The sequence below is a fragment of the Macaca thibetana genome, chromosome 14 (genome assembly GCF_024542745.1).
Source record: "Macaca thibetana thibetana isolate TM-01 chromosome 14, ASM2454274v1, whole genome shotgun sequence".
Taxonomy (NCBI): domain Eukaryota; kingdom Metazoa; phylum Chordata; class Mammalia; order Primates; family Cercopithecidae; genus Macaca; species Macaca thibetana.
Genome location: NC_065591.1, coordinates 69,787,028 through 69,803,553, shown reverse-complemented (window position 1 = coordinate 69,803,553; position 16,526 = coordinate 69,787,028). Strand labels below are relative to the sequence as shown.

The 16,526-nt window shown below is 41.8% G+C and overlaps 2 protein-coding genes across 2 annotated transcripts in view; both read left to right on the top strand.

Moving 5' to 3' along the window:
- Window positions 1-16,526, top strand: part of CLNS1A (chloride nucleotide-sensitive channel 1A) — an 820,929-nt gene that overhangs the window by 301,267 nt on the left and 503,136 nt on the right. The gene's annotated exons all lie outside the window — the stretch shown is intronic.
- The window catches only part of ALG8 (ALG8 alpha-1,3-glucosyltransferase), a 37,748-nt gene that overhangs the window by 16,484 nt on the left and 4,738 nt on the right, over window positions 1-16,526 (top strand). The window contains exons 4-9 of the mRNA XM_050757505.1: window positions 2,149-2,258; window positions 4,078-4,145; window positions 9,317-9,443; window positions 9,720-9,823; window positions 10,939-11,059; window positions 14,132-14,271. Of these exons, the coding sequence (XP_050613462.1) occupies window positions 2,149-2,258; window positions 4,078-4,145; window positions 9,317-9,443; window positions 9,720-9,823; window positions 10,939-11,059; window positions 14,132-14,271 (670 nt within the window). The remainder of the gene's footprint in view (window positions 1-2,148; window positions 2,259-4,077; window positions 4,146-9,316; window positions 9,444-9,719; window positions 9,824-10,938; window positions 11,060-14,131; window positions 14,272-16,526) is intronic.

Here is a 16,526-nt window from a genome sequence, read left to right as displayed (position 1 = left end):
GTCAGTTTCCATTCTTTCCTAATTTTTTTTTTTTTCCCAAGATGGAATCTTGCTCTGTCGCCCAGGCTGGAGTGCTGTGGCACGATCTCAGCCCACTATAAAACTCCACCTTCTGGGTTCAAGCAATTCTCTTGCCTCAGCCTCCTGAGTAGCTGGGATTACAGGTGCACACCACCATGGCAGGCTAATTTTTGTATTTTTAGTAGAGACAGGGTTTCACCATGTTAGCCAGGCTGATCTTGAACTCCTGACCTCGTGATCCACCCACCTCGGCCTCCCAAAGTGCTGGGATTACAGGCATGAGCCGCTGTGCCGGCCTCATTCTTTCCTAACTCTTAAGCTTGCTGATGTGATTGTGACAGAACAGTGACTAGTGTTCATTTAATGACCCTTGTCATAAATGGATCGTTTCTGTTTGTGAGGCCCTCTACACTGAACCCTTGCCCCAGTCAGTAAAGAGTCCCTTGGGAATGTCTTAACCCTTGCACGTTCTCATTGAATAATCCCGTTTGAAACCCTTCCTTTCAATCTGTTTATGACCTGGCAAGAGTTGAAAGGGAAAGTAATTTTTAGTATACTCTTTTTAACTCAAAATGTTTGAATTCAGGCTTCCAGGGAAAGAGTATACCAGCACAAAGGGAGAGGAAATAGAATTCATTTCCATCTGCAAAGTAGAGGGAATAGTTAAAAAGATTGTTGAAAAGCCGGGCATAGTGGCTCATGCCTGTAACCCCAGCACTTTGGGAGGCCAAGGCTAGTGTACTGCTTGAGCTCAGGAGTTTGAGACCAGCCTGGGTACCATGGTGAAACCCTGCCTCTACTAAAAATACAAAAATTAGCCAGCTCTGGTTGCCGAGGACTGTTGTCCCAGCTACTTGGGAGGCTGAGGCAGAGGATCTCTTGAACCTGAGAGGTCAAGGCTGCGGTGAGCTGTGATTACGCCACTGCACTCCATCCTGGGCAACAGGCTGAGACCCTGTCTCAAAAAAAAAAAAAAAAAAAATTGAAATCTGTGTGTCAGTTCCCAGAACCAAGCATGATATACAGATTATTAACTTACTGAATTTTCTCAATGACCCTGTAAGTTTATTGCCTCTTCATGAGGGAACTAAGGCTCCATAGGGGAAAAGGAGGATACCTTTGCTAGTCCCCCTTTAATTGCATCTATTATTTGTTTTAGATTTATAATGTTAGAATTTGCCACTATTCAAATGTAACACATTTTAAATATCGTCCATTGTAAAAACTTTGGAAAAGCACACACACGCAAAGTAAAAATGATTCATACTCCCCCACCTGTACTAACCACTATTAACATTTTGGTGTATGTTAGTTTAGTCTCTTTTCTGTGTTCGAATATAATTTTCATAAAACAAAAAAAGGATTTTACTGTTTTGTCACCTGCTGCTGTTGTCACTTAGTAATATATCTCAACATTTAAATGTCATGCATTTTTACATAAGGGTTTTTAAATTATCATTTGGACCGTCAGGAGCTGCACATTTGCAGTTCTGTTCTTAATTTGGCTGGTATTATGTGATACATAATTTAGAGTGCTAAATCAGCCTGGTCTGCAGTTTCTACTCTTAAGGACTGAAATAATGTATGCTCTCTCAGTTTTCAAAATCCCTACTTTGGGGTTTACGTGACTTTTTATTTTTAATTTTATTAAATGAAGACTTTGTTTTAGATCAGCATAGCTTAGAAAAAGACATGGAATAGGCCCTGAGGTCCTTGTTTGTGCTACCCCCTTTTTTTTTTTTCTAGTGACAAGGTCTTACTATGTCGCCCAGGCTGGCCTCAGACTCCCAAGCTCAAATGGTTCTCTCACTTCATCTTCCTGAGTAGCCAGGCACCTGCCACCCTGCTCAGCTTGCTGTGACCTTTTTAAGAAATCAAGAATGGCATGGACTCTGGGATGCCAGGGCAGGAGGATCGCTTGAGCCCCGGAGTTTGAGATCAGCCTGGGCAACATAGTGATACCCTATCCCTTCTAAAAAAAGAAAAAGAAAAATTGGAAAAAAAAAAAAAAAAAGAATGGCACGTAGTTTGTCAGGAATGACTAATGTATCATAGTTTACTCTGCAGAAGTGATGTTCCAGTGAAGAGCAAAGTTGTTTCTGTTTCTTTCCTAATGTTTCAATGTAGGTGCTGTAAATGCATTGATGGAAAAAAAGTGGGTAAAGAACTTACAGAAAAGCCAAAATTTATTCTATCGGTATTACTTCTGTGGAACTTCGGGTTATTAATTGTGGATCGTATCCTTGATATTCTATGTACTATTCCCTTACTTATTCTGATATATACTAATATAAGATTAATGTTTTCATAATAATGATTGGAGATGTGAGCTGCTTCTGAAAATGGGTGTGGGGTGGGTTAGTAGGCTCACTTAACTGTGTGGTCTCTGCCCAACTTCACTGGACTTTGAGGTTAGAGTATTTCATTTCTGAAAAATTAGTGGGATATGTGAGAACCAGCTAAATCATCAATAAAACAATGTACTGAGATTGTGAACTATTTTTATATTAATGTGATATATATATTCAATAGTTTTATAACACGTTATTCCAAATACCTTTAATTGGAAAAGGCATATCACAGTGTGCGTGTGGGAATGGTCAGGCATTCGTGCTTTTCTACCATCTTGGCTTACCACATATTAAAAGGCAAAGTTTTTAAATTCAAGGCTTCTGAATGAAATTAAAATCCTCGTAATGGACGCTAATAGTTGCAATTTTCATAAAGGTAGCCTGGTGTGGAGGAAAGCACCCAGACTCTGGTTTCAGTGTAACCTGAACTCAAATCTTAGTTGCCATCAGCAGCTTTAGGACCATGAGTGGATGACTGTCTCTGAGGCTTAATCTCTTAATCTCTAAAGTATCTCTAAAGAGGATAATTCTAAATACCTCACAGGTTCATTGTGAGGCTTAATACATAAGATTGTATATGTCCTATAAACAATGCAATGCTGCATGCAGGTGGCTTTACTAGCAGTTAGGTACCTTCCTTTCTCATCCCTAATTCTAAAAAACAAATAAAAAACTTCTTGCCTCTTAGCTGTGGGGCCTTTAAGGTAGAAAAGGTAGGAAAAACCTGGGAAAGTTTTGTTTTTCTTCTCAAACATAAATTTCTTTTTAAATGAAAAAAATATATATATTTTAAATCATCATCTAGTCTAAGATGTCATTGAACATTAAGTTTCTTTCCTTTTTTTTTTTTTTTCCTGAGACAGTCTTGCTCTGTTACCCAGACTGGAGTGCAGTGGCACAATCTCAGCTCACTGCAATGTCCGCCTCCTGGGTTCAAGTGATTCTTGTGCTTCAGCCTCCCAAGTAGCTGGGACTACAGTTGTGTGCCACAACATCTAAGTTTTGTATTTTTGTTAGAGATGGGGGTTTGCCATGTTATCCAGGCTGGTCTTGAACGCTTGGTCTCACGTGATCTACCCATGTCAGCCTCCCAAAGTGCTGGGATTGCAGGTGTGAGCCACCATGCCCCCACATATAAGTTTCAACTAAAGATTTGACTATGGTGTTTGCTTTGGCAAAATGGGAATGATACAGAGATTAGCAAAACTAAAAATATGTATTTAGGCCTGGTGCAGTGGCTCACGTCTGTAATACCAACACTTTGGGAGGCCAAGGTGGGGGGATCACAAGGTCAGGAGTTCGAGACCAGCCTGGCCAACATAGTGAAACCCCGTCTCTACTAAAAACACAAAAAAATTAGCCAGGTGTGGTGGTATGCGCCTGTAGTCCCAGCTACTCAGGAGGCTGAGGCAGGAGAATCGCTTGAACCCAGGAGGAGGCAGAGACTGCAGTGAGCCAAGACTGCGCCATCGCACTCCAGCCTGGGTGACAGTGAGACTCCATCTCAAAAAAAAAAAAAAAAAGTATTTAAAAAAAGATTTGACTCTGTTTATAGAAAACTTATTTATGAGCAGTCCACATTAGTAGTAGTATTTTTTGTCTTTAATTTTGCTGTTAAAGCATTTGGAATTTCTATACTCCATCAGCTGGTATAGTTCATTATGAATTTGATATCCTCTGTTGTCTTTCCTTGACCTAAGTCCAGATATTCATTTTCAGTACAATGGCTTTTTATTTGGATTAATGCTACTCTCCATTGCACGATTATTTCAGGTAAACATAATTGTTAAATTAGATTTTTTTGCTTTTAGGTAAGTTTTTAGATTGTAAAAGGAATAGTGTAGTGGGTGATGGGTAAATTTATTTGACTGTTTTGAGTTGCCAAGTGCTATAGACACTTTTATTGGGTATTTCTCACAAATTCCATCTTCACTTTTGACTGTGATTTTCTTCATTTAACAGATGAGAAAATTGTACTCCAAAAACTTATTAGCATGTGGCAGGCTTGAATTAAATTGAGTTTTTGTTTGTGTTTTGAGACAGTCCCACTTTGTCACCCAGACTGGAGTACAGTGCGCAATCTTAGCTCACTGCAACCTCTGTCTCTTGGGTTCAAGCCTCATGAGTAGCTGAGATTACAGGTGCACACTACCACACCTGGCTAATTTTTGTATTTTTAGGAAAGACAGGGTCTCGCCATGTTGGCTCGAACTGCTGACCACAAGTGATCCTCCTGCCTTGGCCTCCCATAGTGCTGGGATTACAGGCGTGAGCCCCTGGGCCTGCCCTAAATTACATTTTCTTTCTTTTCTTTTTTTGTTTGTTTGTTTGTTTGTTTGTTTTTTAGACTGAGTCTCGCTCTATCGCCCAGGCTGGAGTGCGGTGGCGCGATCTCAGGTCACTGCAACCTCTGCCTCCCAGGTTCAAGTGATTCTTGTTCCTCAGCCTCCCAAGTAGCTAGGATTACAGGCACCCACCACCATGCCCGGCTAATTTTTGTATTTTTAGTAGAGATGGGATTTTACCATGTTGACCAGGCTGGTCTCAAACTCCTGACCTCAAGTAATCTGCCCGCCTCAGCCTCCCGAAGTGCTGGGATTGCAGGCATGAGCCACCACGCCCGGCCCCTAAATTACATTTTCTTTGTCTGGTTGGGATAATTTATGTATGAATGAAATCTCTAGCAGCAGTCTTTACAATATAATAACTATGATGGTGGTACTTTACTATCAGCAGCATTAAGATTAATGTAATAGAAGGGGATTTGGAATCAGAAGAACTGTGTGTAATCCTGACTAATGTTAATGAGCTATGCAACTCAGGGCTTACTCGAATACATGGCTACTTAAGATTACATACATTCCATATATCTTTTTTTTTTTTCCCCAACGTCTCGCTCTGTCACCCCAGGCTGGAGGGCAGTGGCGCTATCATGGCTCACTGCCTCCTCAGACTCCTAGGCTCAAGCAATCCTCTCACCTCAGCCTCTTGAGTAGCTAGAACTACAGGTGCACGCCACCATATATGGCTAATTTTTTTTTTTTTTTTTTTTTTTTTTTTTTTTGGTAGAGAAGGGGGTTTCACTATCCAGGCTGGTCTTAAACTGCTGACCACAAGTGATCCTCCCACTCTGGCCTCCCAAAATGCTGGGATTACAGACAGGTCTTGAACTCCTGGCCTTGAACAATCCTCCTACCTCTGCTTCCTGAGTCTCTGGGATTACAGATGTGTGCCACCACACCTGGCTTACATATATCTTATTGAGTAAACTTTAGAACCATTCTGTGAAGTTATTGGAATTATTATTCCTCCTATAGAGGAGGAAATCAGAAATTCAGATTTCGGGGCCATCCTTTTGTACATGGAATCAAAGTCTTTGGGAATGGGGCTTAAGAATCTCTAAGGAATTTTGATACACCATCAGGCTTGGGAACCATTAACTGAAGGCAAGTTATTTAACCCTCCTAGCCTCATTTTCTCCATAAAATGAAATTTACCGCTACATTCTTAGTTGTAAAATGGGGCTACTTACCTCACAGGGACATTGGAAAGATCAAATTTGATAATCTAAAGTTCTTTGTCAACTATAAATGTCTGGATAAACTTTTCTCTTTTAACCATAAAAAGCCACATAGTAATTAGAATATAATTGCTGTTCAGTGAATATTTGTTGGATGCTTGTTGAACAAATGAAATTTGACTATGGAATCAGCTAGACCTTACCCAGATCTTAAATAAGTTATAAAATTGAAGAGAGACCTGGAAGCATTCCCACTCTTTTTTGTTATTAGTCCTAAAGCTACCTATTCTAGACCGTACCTGATGAGAGAAGGAACCTGGCCTTTCATGGTCCCTGTAGCAGTTTCCCCTACAGAACATCAGGACTGTTATCTCATTTAATCCTTCCAAAATTCCTGTGAGGTGGGTAGATTTCAGACTTCTTCTTTTTTTTTTTGGAGACAGTGTCATGCTGTGTCACCCAGGCGAGAGAATGCAGTGGTGCAGTCACAGCACACTGTAACCTCAACCTCCTGAGCTCAAACAGTCATCCTGCCTCAACCTCCAGTTAGCTGGGACCACAGGTGCACACCACCACACCAGGCTAATTTTTGTCTTTTTCAGTAGAGATGGGGTTTCGCCATTTTGCTCAGGCTGGTCTTGAACTTCTGGGCTCAAGCAGTCTGCGCATCTCAGCCTACCAAAGTGCTGGGATTTATAGGCGTCAGCCACCGCACCCAGCCAAAGTCTTACTATAACTTCTTAGTTATAGTAAGCAGCTGGTTTTGTTTTGTTTGTTCTTTTTTTTTTTTTTTTTTTTTTTGGGAGACAGAGTCTTGCATTGTCACCCAGGCTGGAGTGCAGTGGCCGTGATCTCAGCTCACTGCAACCTCCACCTCACGCAATTCTCCTGTCTCAGCCTCCTGAGTAGCTGGGATTACAGGCGCCCCACCACCACGCCTGGCTAATTTTTTGTATTTTTAGTAGAGACAGGGTTTCACTATGTTGGCCAGGCTGGTCTCGAACTCCTGACCTCAAGTGATCCACCCGCCTCGACCTCCCAAAGTGCTGGGATTACAGGCGTGAGCCACTGTGCCTGGCCTTTGTTTGTTCTTTTTCCATCACAATACCTTTAGTTTTCCTAAGTAGTGTTAGGATCAAGTGCCTTCAGCCTGATAGTGCTGGTGCCTTCAGCCTGATAGTGCTATATAAGTTACCTAATCTACAATATAAAATTTAATTGATATTTTTGGTAGCATAGCATCATATATATTTGTTCATGTTCTCATTCCCAGCCTTCTTTGGAAATCAACTTCAGCTATTCTGAAACTGTGAGGGGTGAAGGTAATTTAATTCTCTGGGTTCTAATTCCTAAGTGAGAATTTGCAGTCTGTTATTACTGATGACATGTAGGATATGATCTCAGCATAAGGCTTAGTACTTGATAAATCTTTGTTGGAATAATGAATTTATGAACACACTATGCTCAGTATAAAAGCTAGCTGGGCTGGCGCAGTGGCTCATGCCTATAATCCCAGCACTTTGGGAGGCTGAGACTGGTGGATCACTTGAGGTCAGGAGTTCGAGACCAGCCTGGCCAACATGGTGAAACCCCGTCTCTACTAAAAATACACAAAAATTAGCCAGGCGTGGTGGTAGCACCTGTAATCCCAGCTTCTTGGGAGGCTGAGGCAGGAGAATTACTTGAACCCGGGAAGTTGAGGTTGCAGTAAGATGAGACCGCACCATTGCACTCCAGCCTGGGCAACAAGAACAAAACTCCGTCTCAAAAGCTAGCTGGAATCACTTGCCTATGTTTTCCTTATATTGGTTATAGAATATTTACCTTGGGCCAGGCATGGCGGTTCACTCCTGTAATCCCAGCACTTTGGGAGGCCAAGGCGGAAGGATCACTTGAGGCCAGGGTTTGAGACCAGCCTAGGCAACAAAATGAGATCCCGTCTCTATAGAAAATGAAAAAATTAGCCAGGTGTGCTGGTGTGTACCTGTGGTCCCAGCTACACAGGAGGCTGAGGCAGGAGGATCTCTTGACCCCAGGAGGTCAAGGCTGAAGTAAACCAAGATCAGGCTGTTACATTCCAGCCTGGATGACAGTGAGAAGAAAAAAAAAATTTTTTTTTTTTTTAAGACACAGTCTTGCTCTGTTGCCCAGGCTGGAACGCAGTGGCAAGATCATGGCTCACTGTAGTCTCAACCTGGGTTCTAGCAGTGCTCCCACCTCAGCCTCCCAAGTAGCAGGGACTACAGGGCGTGCCACCATGCCTAGCTAATATTTATATTTTTTTGTAGAGACAGAGTCTCACCTGTATTGCCCAGGCTGTTCTCAACTCCTGACCTCAAGTGAGCCTCCTGCCTTGGCCTCCCAAAATGCTGGGATTCCAGGTGTGACTTTAAAACATCTTATTATAGAACATTTAAATCATACAAAAGTAGAGAAAATAGTACAATGATCTACACACACACGGATTATTTTAAAACACATCCCAGATACTGTATTTGTATTTCAGAATACATCTTTAAAAGTAGGTATTTGGCTGGGTGCAGTGGCTCATGCCTGTAATTCCAGCACTTTGGGAGGCTGAGGTGGGTGGATCACCTGAGGTCAGGAGTTTGAGACCAGCCTGGCCAACATGGTGAAACCCTGCCTCTACTAAAAAATACAAAAATTAGCCGGGTGTGTTGGCACACACCTGTAGTCTCAGCTACTCGGGAGGCTGAGACAGGAGAATTGCTCAAACCGAGGAGGCGGAGGCTGCAGTGAGTCAGGATTGTGCCACTGCACTTCAGCCTGGGCAAGACAGAGTGAGGCTCCATCTCAAAAATAAAAATAAAAGTAGGTATTGTTTATTTGTATTATTTACTTATTCATTTTGGAGACAGGGCCTCACTCTGTCACCCAAGTTGGAGTGCAATGGCGTCATCATGGCTCACTGCAGCCTCTGCCTCCTGGGCTGAAGCAGATTCTCTTACTTCAGCCTCCAGAGTAGCTGGTGCTACAGGTGTAAGCCATCGCGCCTAGCTAATTTTTTTATTTTTTTATAGAGACAGGGCCTCCCTATTTTGTCCAGGCTGGTCTTGAACTCCGGGGGTCAAGCAATCCTTCCTCCTCGGCTTACCAAAGTGCTGGGATTACAGGTGTGAGCCTGTAATAATTTTAGCGTTCCAGAATAATTTTAGCGTTCCAGAAAAGTTGTAGAAATAGTACAGAGAGTTCCTATATACCCCTCACCCATTTTCCCCCATTACCACCTTACATAACCATGGTACATTCATCAAGACTAAGAAAGCAATATTGGTGCATTTGAATTTCACCCATTTTTCCTTTAATGTTGTTTTTCTGTTCCAGGATTCAATCCAGGATACCACATTATTGCATTTCATTTATCCTGAATTTTAAAGTGATATTTCCCTTTTAAATCTCCTAGAAAAGGCATATGGAAGGAGCATTTTTCTTTGCTGTTCTCCTACATTTCAAGCACATCTACCTCTATGTAGCACCAGCTTATGGTGTATATCTGCTGCGATCCTACTGTTTCACTACAAATAAACCAGGCAAGTTTTGGTGATAATAGCAGAAACATTTTCGATTTTTTCCTTACTGTGTTGACTTGGTGGCTTGCTTGATAAGAAGGTTTTATGGAGCACAGCAGATACCTCAGCGGCTGATCCCGTAAGCCCTTTACCCACTCTCGTTTTTCTGTGCTCTTGCCACATCATGAATAGATTGGTGTACTATTGTGGGATACTTCTAGTTTTAGCACATGATATAGGTTGTGGTTAATGTTCCTTTCCATCTTCCTGGTTACTGATAATGTTCCTTTTCTGTAGATGGGTCTATTCGATGGAACAGCTTCAGCTTTGTTCGTGTTATTTCCCTGGGACTGGTTGTTTTCCTAGTTTCTGCTCTTTCATTGGGTCCTTTCCTAGCCTTGGTAAGCCTTTTTTTTTTTTTTCTATTAATACATGTTCTTTGTTGGTGTTTAGAAAACATAATAAAGCCAGGAATATATAAAATAAGTAAAAGCTACTTTTTTCTTAGTCTTCCTACCCAACTTGACTCCCCAAAGATGGGATATTATTCCTTTTTTTTTTTTTAAAGGTGGAGTCTCGCTGTATTGCCCAGGCTGGAATGCAGTGGCGTGATCTCGGCTCACTGCAACCTCCACCTCCTGGATTCAGGCGATTCTCCTGTCTCCTGAATAGCTGGGATTACAGGCGCCCCACCACCACGCCTGGCTACTTTTTGTATTTTTAGTAGAGACAGGGTTTCACCGTGTTCGTCAGACTGGTCTCGAACTCCTGACCTCAGGTGATCCACCCACCTCAGCCTCCCAAAGTGCTGGGATTACAGGTGTGAGCCACCGCTCCTGGCCCAATAGGATAGTATTCTTTCAGACATTTTTGTGCACATTCAAATATGTCTATATGTATACATGTATATGTTTATACGTTACACATACACAAACACAGAATTGATCTTCATTATTTGTATATTCTGTCCTTGTAAGTTTACCTACTTGATAAAATGTATTTGTAACAAAATCAATAATTTTGTAGTCTTACATGGACAGCAAACATTCTAAAGTGCATAGAATTTAACAGATGTTCAGATATTTTCTTTTTTCCTCTTCTTCCCTGCCCTGAAATCAACTAATTAATTTTAATTCTTACTAAAACTGAAATGCATCACATCTTTCGTAGTCTTCCCAGCTCTCCCCTTCACCCTAGTAGACATGGATAAGCTGCAGTCTGTGTTTTGCTTTGTAGCTTGTAAATTCTTCCATTATTATACTTACAATAGTACGGACTGGTATTCAAAGTATTTTTGTGTATATTGTCCCACTGGAGAGTGGACAAAGTGAGACCAAAAAAGGTTCTGTGAACTTACATTGTGGTGAGCATACAACCACTTACTTGAAGGAATAGAGACTAGAACCCAGACCCCATAACATTCTACACACTATACCATAAAGAGTTCCCTAGTTCTCTTTTTGAATTTGAAAAAGATTGATGACTGTTTAATCAGTTTCATTTCTCTTTTCAACAGAATCAGCTGCCTCAAGTCTTTTCCCGGCTCTTTCCTTTCAAGAGGGGCCTCTGTCATGCATACTGGGCTCCAAACTTCTGGGCTTTGTACAATGCTTTGGACAAAGTGCTGTCTGTCATCGGTATGGTAGCGAGCATTCTTAACTCAGACTCTGAATATTGAAAGGACTAGGCACATGGAGAAATGGAAGAACCTTTATGTTTTGAATGTGGCCGAATTGTTTGTTCTCCAGTCCTGCATTTCAGCCTTCAGGATGAACAGGGGGAGCAGTTCTTGGGACTGAGGCTTTAGTGCAATAAACAGACTATTTTTCTTATAAAAGCTCCTTGTGGTAATGAGGTTACTGATCCTTTCCTGTGGAAACAGTAAAATATTTAGACACTTTATAAAGGTAATTTTTGCCTTAATTAAAAAATTATTTGGCAGCAGCAGTTAACCCTACTTTTTTTCCCCCCTTCTCACCATTCCTATTCAAACCCCTACTTATTTTTAGAGACTGGGTCTCACTGTGTCAGCCAGGCTGGAGTGCAGTGGTGTTGAGATCATAGCGCACTGCAGCCTTAAATTCCTGGGCTCCAACAATCCTCTTGACTCAGCCCCCTGAGTTGCTGGGACCACAGGTGCATACCACCACACCTGGCTGATTTTTAAATTTTTGTTTTTTAGAGATGAGGGTCTCACTGTGTTGCCCGGAGTGGGATCAAACTTCTAGTCTCAAGTGATCCTCCCACCTTGGCTTCCCAAAGTGCTGGGATTACCAGCACAAGCCACCATGCCCAGCCGACTCCACTTTTAAACCTAAACATATAAGAAACAAGAAAGAAGAATATGTAAGTTGTGACTCTGGGTATTAAACCAATAAGGAAAATAACCCTGCATTTTAACATGAGATGAGAAGAAATGAAAAACCCAGGCTATGCTGTTTAAAATTTGGGTTATAATGAAAAATAAGTTATGCTTTGAGATGGTTCTACTAAAAATAACTCACTCTGGATAACACAGTCTTTCATTTGTGAATACAACCTAGCTTGGTGGGAAAATGGCATGATCAAGAGTGGTGGTCAGCAAACTTTTTCTGTAACTGGCCAGATAATATTTTGAGCTGTGCAGGCCACACCCAGTGCATGTGTATATGTGTGTCTGTGTCTGTATTTCTGTATGCACACATTTGTTTAAAACCTTATAAAAGTAAAAACCATTCATAGCTTCAGTGCTGTGCAAAAACTGGGCACAGGCTAGATTCGGCCCTTGGACTCCAGATCTGGAATCTGATGACTTGGTTTGGAGGCTCACCTGCATAAATTGCTATCGCAATGTGTGGCATTGACAACTCATTTGCTTCCTTTCATCTTACTTTCCTCACTGTACGAAAGGGATGCTAGTACTTTACCTGTTCCCATACGGTGTGTTGTGAGGAACAGAAGCAAAATTTAAAAAGTACTAGGTTATCAGCAGCAGGGACTTTGGAGCCAGACAAACCTGAGTTCAGTTTTACCACCTGTTAGGTGTGTGACTTTGGGCAGGTTACTCCATCTCTGTACCTCACGGGGCTAAAAGTAGTAAGTGCAGAGCCCTGGGCACATGATAGACACTGCATGCATGGTGGCCACTCTTACTGTTTTTGATAAGTACTTGGAGGAAATCATACACTGTGTATGTGATCACCTTACATTGTGTCACCATGTTGCTCACTGTGAATCTAGCTTTGATGTACATGGCATTCTTACAGAGTAATTCCTAACATTTATATTTCAAAAACAGCTTTAGACAGCCAGCACAGTTTGAGGTACAAAGGTCAGTTGCCTTGTCTGAGTCTGGAAGCTATACTGTACCTCACTTGTGTGTCTGTCTCTTTGAAGATGTTTTACTTGGAAAGTCAGTGTCAGAGTTAGACAACTTTGTTTTAGGGAGATAGTTACTAGCTGTAAGAGAGAATCAGCAGGCCAAAGGGGAAAGGGGAAGAGGTTAGTAAGTAGAAAATATTTTGGTAGTCTACATCTTTCCCACATTGCACTCATTTTGACTGGCATTTGACAGGGCCCTATAGGGACTCAGACTGTCCCTGTCTGTCCTATTATCCGGAGCTTGTTGAGGCTTGTATTGTCATTCTCTGAATTGATTTATTTAATAACCAAGTATTTATTGAGCTCCTATGTACTGGGGATAGAAATAACTCATCATCATTCCTGCCTTCAAGGAATACAGTATAGTAGAGGAAATGAGCACATAAATAAGTGCAGTGCCTTGTGGTGAACACTGCTAGAGTGAGCTCGCTCGGCTGGGCACGTTGGCTCAGGCCTATAATTCTAGCACTTTGGGAGGCAGAGGTGAGCGGATCACCTGAAGTCAGGAGTTCGAGACCAGTCTGGCCAACATGGTGACACCCCGTCTCTACTAAAGATACAAAAATTAGCCAGGCATGGTGGCACATGCCTGTAATCCCAGTTACTGGGGAGGCTGAGGCAGGAGAATCACTGGAACCTGGAATGTGGGAGGCAGAGGCTGCAGTGAGCCTAGATGGTGCCACTGCTTTCCAGCCTCTGTCTCTGGGTGACAGAGTGAGACTCCAGCTCAAAAAAAAAAAAAAAAAACAAAAAAGTAAGCTCACAAGAAAATCGGTTCTGCTTATTGATTTAGGAGCTTTCTCAGGTGATTGAATTAGAAGTTCATTTGGCAAAGGGAGTTGCCTAAGCAGAGGGATACAGGTGTTAAGAGTGGTATATTGAGGACCCACAGTTATTTCATTGTGGCCAAGCTGCATTTAACAAAGTAGAGATGAGATTGGACAGGTGGGAAGGGGTAACAAGACCATGGAAGACACTGGATACTATGTTTAGGAATACAGGGTTTCTCCTATAGGAGACGAAGGATTCAAAGTTCCTTCATGACATGCTCAGATTGTTCTAGAAGCTTGCTTTCAGAGGTGAGAGCAGATTACCATTTGTGCCACCTGCTGGCAAGTTTCCTATAAGCTGCTCAAATTCCCTGTTCCAATGCAAAGAGCTGCTTTATATATTACAATATTGAGGCCAGAGGCATTTTGGGTAGAATAGTATAGGGCTAAATTCATGAAAGCTTAGCTTTGAAGCATCAATAAGATTTAGTAGCTTACTTTTTTTCCTCAAGGAATTACTTGTTAATATATGGTATCTCGCTGATAAAGATAAAACAAAACAAAATGTCTGTTTAATAGGTTTGAAATTGAAATTTCTTGATCCCAACAATATTCCCAAGGCCTCAATGACAAGTGGTTTGGTTCAGCAGTTTCAACACACAGTCCTTCCCTCAGTGACTCCCTTGACAACCCTCATCTGCACACTGATTGCCATATTGGTAAGAACTCAACAGATGGTACTCATTTCTTAAGTTTTCTCTGCTTTCCTTTTGTCTGGCTGATTAAATTTCAACTTTCAAGCTCTTCCAACTGTAGGATAAATTTCATGCCTGTAATCCTTCTGCAGATTGAAGCATTTCCTAGCAATTCTTAGAGTAACTTTGAACACCATAAGGAAGGATTACCAGTAAAGCCTCTGTGAGAGATTCTTGCCAGTGGCTGTTAGACCATCTGTTCACCCTGGGGGAAGGGAAAAAGAAAAGCCCAGGGAGAAAGAGGCATGGATCATGCTGCGAAGAAAAGAAGGAAATGTTTGTGGCAGGGACATCCAGATTTGGTTTGTTTTTCTCATCCTTAGCTAAATTATCAAAATTCCAAATGTATCTGGACAGTGTGGATGTTTTGTCTTGATGGTGATAATGAGTTGAGAGAGTCGACAATGGCTTTTTGAACCTAAGATGAGTCTAATATGAGTAAGATGCTCTTAGAGGCCTCATTCTAAGTACTTGAGAAATTTTCGTTTCTAAAATTTCATTAGTGATTACAGTGACTTCAATTTCATGGTATAATTTTAGTAGAATTCAATATAAACAACTCAATCGTTTCGATAATTACACTCATCTTTAATTTTGGTTTCTGAATGTTTCAAACCTGCTAGCAACCACCTGACTCCACTTAATTACATGGCAGTACAGGTATGTAGATAATTAAGCTCTGTTGGCCTGTTTGTTCACAGATTTTAATTGAGGTAAAACGTTTTTCCTAAAATTTCAGCCTTATGAGGTACATATAGTTTCTATGGCCTTCCAGTCCATAAAACTAGATATTTGTTAATATGGTAAATCTAATTTATTGGCTCAAAAGTATCTATGGACCTCTGTAGTTTGACCTATTAGGTTCATTAATAAGTGAACTATTAGTAAACTATGAAGATATAGTAAGTTGTTAGATGGTATATCACAGAACCTAATTATTAATCTTGATAGTATAATTAATTTTTTTTTTTTTTTTTTGAGACAGAGTCTTACTCTGTCGTCCAGGCTGGAGTGCAGTGGTGATTCTCCTGCCTCAGCCTCCCGAGTAGCTGGGATTACAGGCGCGTGCTACCACACTCGAGTAATGTTTTTGCAGTTTTTTTGTTTTTGTTTTTGTTTTTTGAGACGGAGTCTTGCTCTCTCGCCAGGCTGGAGTGTAGTGGCGCGATCTCAGCTCACTGCAACCCCCACCTCCCGGGTTCAAGCGATTCCCCTGCCTCAGCCTTCTGACTAGCTGGAACTATAGGTGCACGTCACCACACCCGGCTAATTTTTTTTTTTATTTTAGTAGAGACAGGGTTTCACCATGTTGGCCAAGATGGTCTCGATCTCCTGACCTCGTGATCCACCCACCTCGGCCTCCCAAAGTTCTGGGATTACAGGTGTGAGCCACCACACCCGGCCTTTTTTGTAGTTTTTAGTAGAGACGGGGTTTCACCATCTTGGCCAGGCTGGTCTTGAACTCCTGACCTCGTGATCCACTCACCTCAGCCTCCCAAAGTTCTAGGATTACAAGCATGAGCCACCACGCCTGGCCAATTTTTTTTTTTTTGAGACGGAGTCTTGCTCTGTCACCTAGGCTGAAGTGCAGTGGTACAATTTCAGCTCACTGCAACCTCTGCCTCCCGGGTTCAAGCGATTCTCTTGCCTCAGCCTCCAGAGTACCAGGGAATACAGGTATGTGCCACCATACCCAGCTAATTTTTTTTTTGTATTTTTAGTAGAGATGAGTTTCACTCGTTGGTCAGGCTGTTCTTGAACTCCTAACCTCAAGTGATCTGCCTGCCTTGGCCTCCCAAAGTGCTGGGATTATAGGCATGAGCCACCATGCCTAGCCAGTAGAATTAATTTTAATGAGTTAACGATATACATCAAGGCCAGGTGTGGTGGCTCAAACCTGTAATCCCAGCACTTTGGGAGGCCAAGGCGGGCAGATCACGAGGTCAGGATTTCAAGACCAGCCTGGCCAACACGGTAAAACCCTGTCTCTATTAAAAATACAAAAATTAGCTGGGCGTGGTGGCATGCACCTGTAATCCCAGCTACTCGGGAGGCTGAGGCAGGAAAATCACTTGAACCCAGGAGGCAGAGTTTGCAGTGAGCTGAGATCGTGCCACTGCACTCCAGCCTGGGCGACAGAGCGAGACTCCATCTCAAAAAAAAAAAAAAAAAAAAATATATATATATATATATATATATATACACACACACACACACAC